This window comes from Nicotiana tabacum, chromosome 13, assembly GCF_000715075.1.
Source record: "Nicotiana tabacum cultivar K326 chromosome 13, ASM71507v2, whole genome shotgun sequence".
NCBI classification, from domain to species: domain Eukaryota; kingdom Viridiplantae; phylum Streptophyta; class Magnoliopsida; order Solanales; family Solanaceae; genus Nicotiana; species Nicotiana tabacum.
The window spans coordinates 96649726-96659703 of record NC_134092.1 but is presented as its reverse complement, the minus strand read 5'-3'; the positions used below and the strand labels follow the sequence as shown (position 1 = coordinate 96659703).

The 9978-nt window shown below is 38.1% G+C and overlaps 1 protein-coding gene across 1 annotated transcript; it reads left to right on the top strand.

Moving 5' to 3' along the window:
• Nucleotides 1-393: 393 nt before the first annotated feature.
• LOC107796188 (uncharacterized) lies at nucleotides 394-5325 on the top strand. The gene is made up of 6 exons (XM_016618934.2): nucleotides 394-679; nucleotides 780-854; nucleotides 1564-1652; nucleotides 3779-3863; nucleotides 4262-4343; nucleotides 4850-5325. Exons 1-6 carry the CDS (start codon nucleotides 500-502, stop codon nucleotides 4939-4941), a joined length of 603 nt encoding a protein of 200 aa, XP_016474420.1. The 5' UTR covers nucleotides 394-499; the 3' UTR covers nucleotides 4942-5325.
• The last annotated feature ends 4653 nt before the right edge of the window (nucleotides 5326-9978 follow it).

Here is a 9978-nt window from a genome sequence, read left to right as displayed (position 1 = left end):
TAGCACTTATTTCGCTAATAGGATTAAACCTGACAAGTGCACAGATAGTCATTCTCAATGATACTATTTAAAGATTAGCCAGCATTTATTTTGTCATGAAATTTTAAACCAAAAATCTTTACTTCAAGATATATTTGTCCTGAAAATTTAAACTGAAAAATAAAAATTCAAAATACACCAGCTAATTCTTAAATAACAAATCTTTGGAGTGGCTACCTAGTGTCATTTTTATCTAGTTTATCCTAGTATCTTTTACCTCCCATTAGCACTAGTATACTATAGACTATACAACTATCAAAACAACCGATGAAAGGAAATGAATTAAGTTTTAATTTTTTTCCTTTGTTTAAACTTAAACCCTAGGTTCTCATAATACCTATGTTACCCAAAGGCTTAAATATAGGGTACAAAATAGAAATTTTACAACCCCATGGACTTGTAATTCTGCAAAAACGCCAAATAGTTTTTCAGGTCTGCGTTTTGTAGCCGTTGCTGGAGAATGACGAAAGCAATGGAAACTGAGACTCAAGAGGTGGTGACGCCGGGACAAGTATTGGGTAAAGCGTCACAGTTGAAAGCCGGAAAAGGAGCTTCCGTTTCAACCGAACACGACACCGTTTACGCCTCTCTGACCGGTTTCCGTTCTCTCATACCTCCGCCTTCCGACTCTCCTGACCAGGTTTTCTTCTGAATCCTAGCAGACTAATCTATAATTATGTGGTTTTCATCACTTTCTGTTGACGATGTTTTCCTCTATTTTGTTAATATTTAATCATCAGAGACCAACAGTGGAAGTTACTGGTCATAAGTCCCATGGAGCTGTTCCTCAGCCCGGTTCCATTGTTTTTGCTAGAGTAAGTTTTCTTGGTTAAGACGACTATAATGGTAGTTTTCATGAATATTCTGCTCTAACGTTTTAGTATTACCGGATTTGAATAGCTAAAGTTGGATGCAAATTCATCACTCTTTCTGCTCCAGTATTTGCCTAAGAGTATAAATCATAAAGAGCTATTTAGAGAGATACATTGTCTCTATAAGATGTAAGTCTATCCAAAAACAGCTAGATGATATTTTGCGTTGCATAGATAACTCATAAACAAGAATGTTAAAGAATTTATTGAAGTGTTGTAATGTGGGAGCTGAAAATGCAGAGATGGGGCCTGAAAAAAGTTGGGGTTTGAAATAATGGTGAAGAGAGAGGGAGAAGAAGAGGAGGAGGCAGAGGCCATAACTGTGGGAAGGAAGGCTAAGGAAGATGAGTGGGTGAAAGTTTAATTGGGGACACATCTTTTAATTAGTCTAATTAGAGACGTAAGTGTTGCTGTAATTAGAGACGTAAGTGTTCGCAAGCATGGTCATTAGTGAATAATGGCAATATTGAGCCCGAGGGCACAAGTGACCCCAACTATTGACGGATGTTCTATTTCACATAGTTTTTTTTTGGGGGGGGGGGGATTTGGCCCTTTGCCCTTTCTTTTTTTTCATTATTCGATAGTCATTCCTTGGCCATTCATGACTTTGAGATGAGCTCTCCTTTTAATTATGTATGTATCTTTTTGACAGGTCACTAAGGTGATGCCTAGAATGGCTTCAGCAGACATAGTTTGTGTTGATTCCAAGTCTGTGCGTGAGAAATTCACCGGCATTATTAGGTTAGTTAAATTGATTTCTTTTTCGGTTTAAAATATATGACCACAGGTTTAGGTTGACTCTTGACTAGTGATTTCATCAATAGTCTTATTCCTTATGTATTTTGGACAAAATGCTGAAGAACTCTGTTGAGGCGAAATACAGAGCCTTCACAGAAAGTTGCTCTTGTAATGAAGTACTAGACATAAGGAATATAAAGTATTACTGGTGTGACACATTTTTTTATTAATCAATGGTTGGTGTAGGTTAGTCATAGGAAAATGGCAAGATAGGGGTGGTGCTCTTTCACGCCAAGATTTCGATGATAATTGCGCTGAAAAATAAATTGTATTAACTGGATAATTTTCTGCTTCAACAACAACAACCCAGTATAATCTTACAAGTGGGGTCTGGGGAGGGTAGTATGTACGCAGCCTTACCCCTACCTGGCAGAGTAGAGAGACTGTTTCCGATAGACCCTCGGCTAAAGAAGGTGAAAGAAGCCTTGATAGCAAGTAATAGCAAGACAAATAATTAGTAAACTAAATCGAAGATAGCAACAAAGAATATGAAAGAGGTACCGATAACAAGTAATAGCAAGACAATATATTTAGAAAACTAAATCCAAGGCAGCAAACGAGAATATGAACGAAGTACTGCCAGCAAACTATGGAATTACCGATGGCAAGTAATAATAGAACAAGACATGCAAATATAGCAAACTAAGGAAAAAAGGGTACCGTACTAGCACTAATACTATCGAACTATAGAAGACAAAGGGAAACGCCCGACTACCTACTAACCTTCTGCTTCAAGAGGAATATTTCTACCTAATATGGTCTTTTTGTCATAGGAGATAGATCAGAGCATATTCTGGTAATATATAGTGTATATAATTGAGGCTCTATGTAGTATGTGGTCTTTCTATACTTGTTTGTACAGGTTGCACCCCTGAATGTACTTATTAATAAAAAGGACGATATTGACACAGATCATCTCATGCTTATGGTTGTTGGGCAATTCAGATAATAACCGTGGCTAAAAAGGAGTTAAGTTTGCTAACTGGTTTTTTCATGCTAATTTTGTACATAATAATATACTATTACCAACTGCTCCAAATGTCACAAAGTGCAAAATATGATAGATTTGCTGAAAGTGGTTGACGGTCTACATTTTAATTTGAAACCTCTGTTCAATACAATTATAATGATCGGACTGCACATTGTTGCATTGATGCTGTGAAAATGGGCTTTATGAGATGATCATAGGTCATAAAGTTACTGCTATTTTACGGACTGGTGTGTCATTTGGTTCAAAGTTAAATATATTATGTTGAAACTGAATTACATAATTGTTATACTATTCAATTTTGTTTGTTTTTTCTTACATTTGTATGGAATATTGGGATATTCTCTTTGAATTAATCTTACAATCTGAGTAAAATTGATGCTTAATAAGGTCTTCGTATAGGTCTTGTGTCAAAAAGAAAGTGGGATAAAGGCTTCCCCAAAGAAGAGGGGGATTTGATACTCTAAATATTGCGTAGTGCCAGGTTAAATAGTGCGGGAAAATGTAGTCTAGTGGTTATCCGTGTAATATTAACATGTAATTTTTATTTTTGGAGCTGTCAAATTTCTCAACTTCATCTGTGAATTGTGTCACAGTAAGCAAAATGTATATCCCTTTATTACATTGGAGGTTGGAGGTTAGGATCTTTGGTATGAAGTTGCTCCTTTCCAATAAAGACCGCCCGGTTGGTTTGTCATGCATCAACCATAAAGCCAGTCTATTGCTCGTAGATCATGATGCTGCAGACCATTAAAAACCAATTTCCACTTTAACAACCCTCCTTATTGTTTATCTTGGTGCTCAAATCTCACATGGGGCTCTCTGTCTCCACCTTAATTAATTACATCTCTATGCTGAATTGCAGTAGTTGCTATTTTCAGATAGCAGTATGTTAAATATTGTACTAAATAGTATCAGAACTGAGCCTTAAATTTTAAGGTGTAAGCTTACCAGATTACTAAGACTAACAGATTCCCCAGTCTTTACTGTGTTGACTTGCTTTATATGCACATTCATTGGTACTCTACAGTGCTGCAAGATTTTGGCACAGAAAATCTAAAACTTCCTTTTGAATCAACAGGCAACAGGATGTGAGAGCAACTGAGATTGACAAAGTCGACATGCATTTGTCCTTCCGCCCGGGTGATATTGTCCGTGCATTGGTGGTAATCTCCTGTTAAACTTTATGACTAATACAAGATTAAAGTTTTTGAGTGGATGCTAATCCCCAGAGGCCACCTAAGGCAATGTAAAGAGCTAGTACTATTATCCAGGGAACTGAAGTAAAAAAGTGCAAACAGGTGGATAGCATAAGGTTGAAATCCCAAATTTTGAAGATATAAGTGCTTTAGCTAAGTGCTCTACAACCACGGGTTAAAGTGGTTGTAGAGGGCTGCAGTTGCATTTTAGTCCATCTTGAGAATCCATACGAGCTATTGGCCTTTCCTACTTAGAGTTGGCAATATTGGGGAATCTTAGTTGTTCTTGGAACTTAACTTGTTTGTGAAGTGTGTTGACTTGCTCCAGTATTGAGTATAATTTCTTTATATTCTTTCTTGAAAAGCTATCACTTGGAGATGCACGGGCATATTATCTGTCAACTGCAAAAAATGAGCTGGGTGTTGTATCTGCTGAAAGTGCAGCTGGTAAGGCTTTCTTCATCAACTATCCTGTTTGTTCTTTGTATTTTGATGATCCATATTCTTTCAACTTTGTCAGTGCTATTTAAATTTGATTCAGAACACGACTGACCCTCTCGCTTGCCAAAGTAATTCCACTTGAAATGATCGTCATTGAGGACGCTGCCAGATGATAAATTAAATTTATCAGACATTAACCTGAGTAGTTTGGCATGTTAAATGTCTAGTAAATGGGTCAATTAGAAGTTAACTTTCTTGTGCATGCATTTTCTCCTAATGGAGAAAAATTGAATTCCAAAACATTATCATATGGAGGGATAGTTGTATGAAAACCTTTGCATTTCCATCTTGCTAGATGCTAGATGCAGTTTGAGTTGATATCATAGTCTGTTTAGTTGTAGAAGCTACTCTGTATATTTAGGAAAATGTTGTTTGTCAAATCATTACATGTTACGGATGGCCTAGGATTGCAGGGTTTAGGTTCCTAAAAGGTGCTTGGTAAACTTTTGCAGGTGGTACCATGGTTCCAATTAGCTGGACAGAAATGCAGTGCCCTCTAACAGGTCAAGTAGAACAGAGAAAGGTGGCCAAGGTTGAAGCTTGAAGCTTGAGTTGGCTCAATTCAGATTGTGTTGCTCTTAACTGCAGCCTTCTGCCTTTACCTTTTTGAGGGAAGGAGAGCAATTTGTTTCGTTTAAATTAGAAAACTGATTTCCCCAAGGAATGCAGCATCTACCCCCCCCCCCCCAGGACTAAAAAAAGAGGGGAGGTGGGTGCAGGCGGCAACTGTAGCATTTTGCTTTTGTATCATAAGTAAAGTTTGATATTAAGTTGATTTAGTCCTTTCTAGTTTAGCATCAAATTTTGATAGTTTAGGTCAAGGAACCAAGAAGTCATTGTGTATTGAGCACTTTCAGTAGACCATTTTGTATGTGGTACATTTTTGAGAGGTTACTACTTGTGATTGAAAGAGGAAATTATATGGTAATGCGCTGGTCTCTCTCTTCTTATTTGTTTATTGCATTAGGCATTTTACTGTAGTGGAAACAGAGAGCAACTTGATCAGTAATTAGTTTCCCATGTAAATTTATAAATTCGAACTGAATAAACAACTTAATCTATTTTTTTTGGAAAGAAATTACTCTGAATTGGTTGGACTGAAAAAGGAATAGGATCAAAGTTGACAGGTTGAGATTTATTATTATATATAAGCACGTCAAAATTGGGTGTTCATTTTGTTGTTTGATTCAATTTGTATTATTTCGACCCTGCCAATCACACGAATAACTCTGAAAAATCCAAATCCTTAAAGCAGAATGGCGGGTGGGGGCCGCTCGGTTTTTCTGTTTTCAGTTTCATATATGTACAACCACCCTATCGGAATAGAGTCAATTTGGTTGGGATTTGCAGGCGTACTTTATATTTGTGTCACATTTTAACTTGTACTCTATTTTTAAAAATTATTAATTTGGTAGCCAGTTTGACAAAAAATCCGTAATAATATGACAATTATACCCCTGACAAAAGATATAAAACCCGCATCACGCATTAATCACGTGATTTGCAACCTCATTCGTAAAAAAATTCACATTGAAGCAAAAACTTCATGCTAATGCATGCTGAAGTTATTTATCCTGCAGTCTACAGTTTTGCATTAGTTTTATCTGAAACTTCAGTCTAAACATGCTGAAGTTTTTTAGTTCATTTGCTAAAATTTCAGACTAAACATGTTTAAATTTTTGTTCTGCAGTATGTACTTTTCTAATGAGTTTTTTCTAATGCATGCTGAAGTTATTTAGTTCATTTGCTAAAATTTCATACCAAAATATGATGAAGTTTTGTCTTGCAGTTTACAGTTTTGTCATGAGTTTTATCTGAAAGTTCAGTCTAAACAAGCTGAAGTTTTTTAGTTCATTTGTTAAAACTTCAGACTAAAAATGCTTAAGTTTTTGTCTTGCAGTATGTAATTTTCTAATGAGTTTTTGCTAATGCATGCTGAAGTTATTTAGTTCATTTGCTAAAATTTCATACCAAAACATGCTGAAGTTTTGTCCTGCAATCTACAGTTTTGTCATGAGTTTTATCTGAAACTTCAGTCTAAACAAGCTAAAGTTTTTAGTTCATTTTCTAAAACTTCAGACTAAACATGCTTAAGTTTTTGTCTTGCAGTATGTAATTTTCTAATGAGTTTTTGCTAATGCATGCTTGTTTACCCGAAAAACGGTACAATTGAATTTGTTCAGTTTCTAGACAAGTGAATTAATTTCATCCAAAAAGTAATGAAATAACTGATGAAATATAAAATACTTAGCCTTAGAATGTAGATGGAATGACAGAACTGATGAATCCAGGAACAGGGTTTCCGGGCACAACAATGATGAGATCAAAAAAGCGAGAGAATAAAATTATATTAAAATGTTGTGGAGAATAAAGTGAAAGCCAGAAAATTCGTCCTCTTACAATGATAACAGAGCTCACTATTTATAACTACGTCTAGGAAAGGAGGTCCTAAGATCATGCCCTTCTTTAATGTCAATTATGAGGGCCATTGATAAAGATGTAACGTTAGACATAAATGCCAAATTCCTTGTAATGGGCCATCATCCTTAATGCTGCGAAATATTTTGTATTAAATGTTACCAAGCGCAAAATATTTAATACTCCTTTTATGATCGTTATTCCTTCTGGTGACAAGTGGAATAGCTATGTTCAGTGGCCATCCCCATCTTCCATTCCACATGTCCTTCCTTTAAGTGGCCACGTGTCATATCGTATTTTTCTCTATACAGATAGTCCCCCTGCTTTCCAGTGACACAATTTTGAGTTACCGGAAAGTTGGTAGAAAGCACCTTTTTAGCGAGAATTACTATAACTCCCTTTGAAGTTTTCTGAAAGTTGATTAGATGTACGTCTTTCCGCATTTAATGCCCCGAACATGCGTCATCCCACGATTCAACACAATTTTTTTGCCGATTATCGAGGTAATCATGGCCATGAATTTAGCCGCCAGAATTTTAGTTATACACATCGTCCTCATCTTATGTACTTCATAATTTCTCAAACTTCTAACTTGCATCTTTATTTTTCAACTTTTCTCTGATCTTCTTCGAACCAGAAATTTTCCTTCCTTCAATTTCAATGGCTTTCTCTTCAAAACGTGCTAGTTCTTCAAAGGGCAAGAACAAAACCGAGGATTTCGTTCCTCCAACAGTGGGTTCCATCATCTCAAGAAGGCTTAGTACTTTGAAGGATTTTAAAGAAAAATTTTCTACTATAACCCTCGTACATGGGATGTTAGTAGATACCCTTCTTCCAATCACCCTTCCAGTATTTCTGTTGTGAAGGAGGACTGCCGCTGCCCTGAGTTAGCTATTATTGCTCCTGATTTATCGGAGAGAGTAACCCTTCCTAAGGAAGGTTTTACATATTTCTTCACGTATCCTATTACATTGGGTGTATTTTCTTTGAGCAGAGAGCTTGATTCCGTAATTGCAGAGTTTTGCCTTCGCTACCATGTATGCTTGGCACAGGTAAGTCCTTCAGTGTGGAGGACGATCGCCTGCCTTCGGCGTTTGTACCAAGAAACTGGAGAGGAGCTAAGCCTAGCTCATATGATGAATCTTTATTCCCCCAAAATCTTCTGTGGGGGAATGATAAACCTTTGCAAGCGTAGCCACTATGCTTTATTGTCTAGCATGGATGATGACAACGACCGTGGGTGGATGGAACGGTTCGTTGCAGTTGCCACCAGTGACATTAATACAACAACAGCTTCATCCTTTCCGGTCGCTTGGAACCGCTCTCGTAAGTTCCCTTTAATAAACTGTTTCCTACTAAATATTCTTTCATGCTCGTATTGATTATTCAACCTTCGTTTGTTACAGTGACTCAATGGATCCCACCGGTGATAGAAAGCGTGAACCGGTGGGTTCAGAATATCTTGGACATCACAATGCCCGAAACTCATTTGTGGAAAGAGTTGTCCCTTAAATATGGGTGGAAGGACAAAAATTATGGTAACTTTGAATTACCTTGTTTCCATTTTCTGTATATGAAGAACTTGGTTGAACCCTTCTTACTTGTTCATGAAATTAGGTCTACCTGCAGGCTCAGTTGATATTCCCGAGGAGGATGTTTTGGCCTACTTCGGGCGCAAACGTTTCTTCACGGAGTTACCGGCCAGAGAACAAGCAACCAAAGAGAAGACGTTCCTCTGTGGCCGGGGAAAAGAATAAGAGGGAAAAAGTTGATATCCCCGAGTCATCTCCGGTGGCGATGGTGACTGGTCCTCCTTCCGGGATGGTCATAGACACTGTGATGATCGATAATGATGAAGAAGCTAGTGATGAGGGAGCTTCTTTACATAACTGACGATGATGTATCAGCACTTTGGGGAGAATATGATTTAGTTGAATATGCTAACTCCCACTTATGGGCCCCAATTGCTATAACCGGTACCACAGGGCTGAGTATCGGGTCCGTGCCGTCTTTAGTTGGCGAGCATCAAACAACCAGCACTACATTTGATGCAACTGCTTCTCGCTCTTTAACTCCATCAGCTTCATCTCTACCTTCACCACCACCAGCAACTGCTACATCATTTCCATCTTCATCCACTATTCCAACAATGGTTGCTACATCATCTCCATCGGCTGCACCTAACCATGAAGAAGGTGTCCCTCCTCCACAGTCCCCAGTTCATGAGAATTTGAGGCAAAATTATGCTGCCCCTTTTGAAAATCCACAAAAGAGGAGGAGTGTTACTCTTTCGGTCTCCACGGGTGCAACTTGCTTTCGAGGCTGGTGAAGCTTGCTAACTATCTGAATCCTTTGGCTTCGGAAAAATACTGGGAGAAGATTCAAACACTCTCGGGGGAGTGTTTTTTGAACAATGCTATGCATAACGCCACAACGATATGTTCCTTTCTTATTTTGTTATTTCTTCTACTTTCAAAAAATTGTACTCTAAGTTTTACCTCTTCTTATTTTGTAGGCCAATTTTCTTGCTTCTGAGGCCTTCAAAGGCTGATTCGTGAGAAGGAAGAACTTACTTCTGAACGGGATCAGCTTTTGGCGAAACGGGACCAGACTGTTCTCCGTCTCTCAGAACTGGAAACCAAGGCTACCTAGGTCGTTGTTTTGGAGGCCCGTTTGCATCAAAGTGAGCAAGAAGTGGTAACCCTTAGCCAAGAAATTGGGCCGTTGAGGGTTAGATTTGATGAAGCCAAGGCTAAATGGGCAGAAGTCCAGAACATCGTTCTTGCAGCAACCGATCGTGAGGCTGCCTCAACTGAAAGAGTGATTAACTTGGAGGAAGACTTAAAATCCAAAAGTGAAGAGCTTGCTGCTGTGGTGGTGAAACATGCCCAGCTAGAAGAAAAGTATAGGAAAACTATCGAGCATAATAGACTCTTTAGTTCAAATGTCAATGAGCTCGACGTCAGTCTTAAATCTGCTAGGTCCGCCTGGGAAAAAGTTTCCGCCGAAGTTACTCAACTCAAAGAAGAAATCAAGCACCGAGCAGCTTCCCTCATTGTTGAAAAAACTTATTCCATGTATAGGATGAGGAGAAAAACTTTGGAAGAGGCCAAGAATGGTATCATTGACATTGATGCCAAAATTGCTAAGGCCCCAGAGCTTG

Bases quoted from the DNA above. Each gene is read 5' to 3' on its own strand.
- LOC107796188 (XM_016618934.2), top strand. From the start codon at position 500: ATGACGAAAGCAATGGAAACTGAGACTCAAGAGGTGGTGACGCCGGGA. The intron at 680-779 runs GTTTTCTTCTGA...TTTAATCATCAG, and splicing joins CTTCCGACTCTCCTGACCAG to AGACCAACAGTGGAAGTTAC. The intron at 3,864-4,261 runs GTAATCTCCTGT...TTTCTTGAAAAG, and splicing joins ATATTGTCCGTGCATTGGTG to CTATCACTTGGAGATGCACG.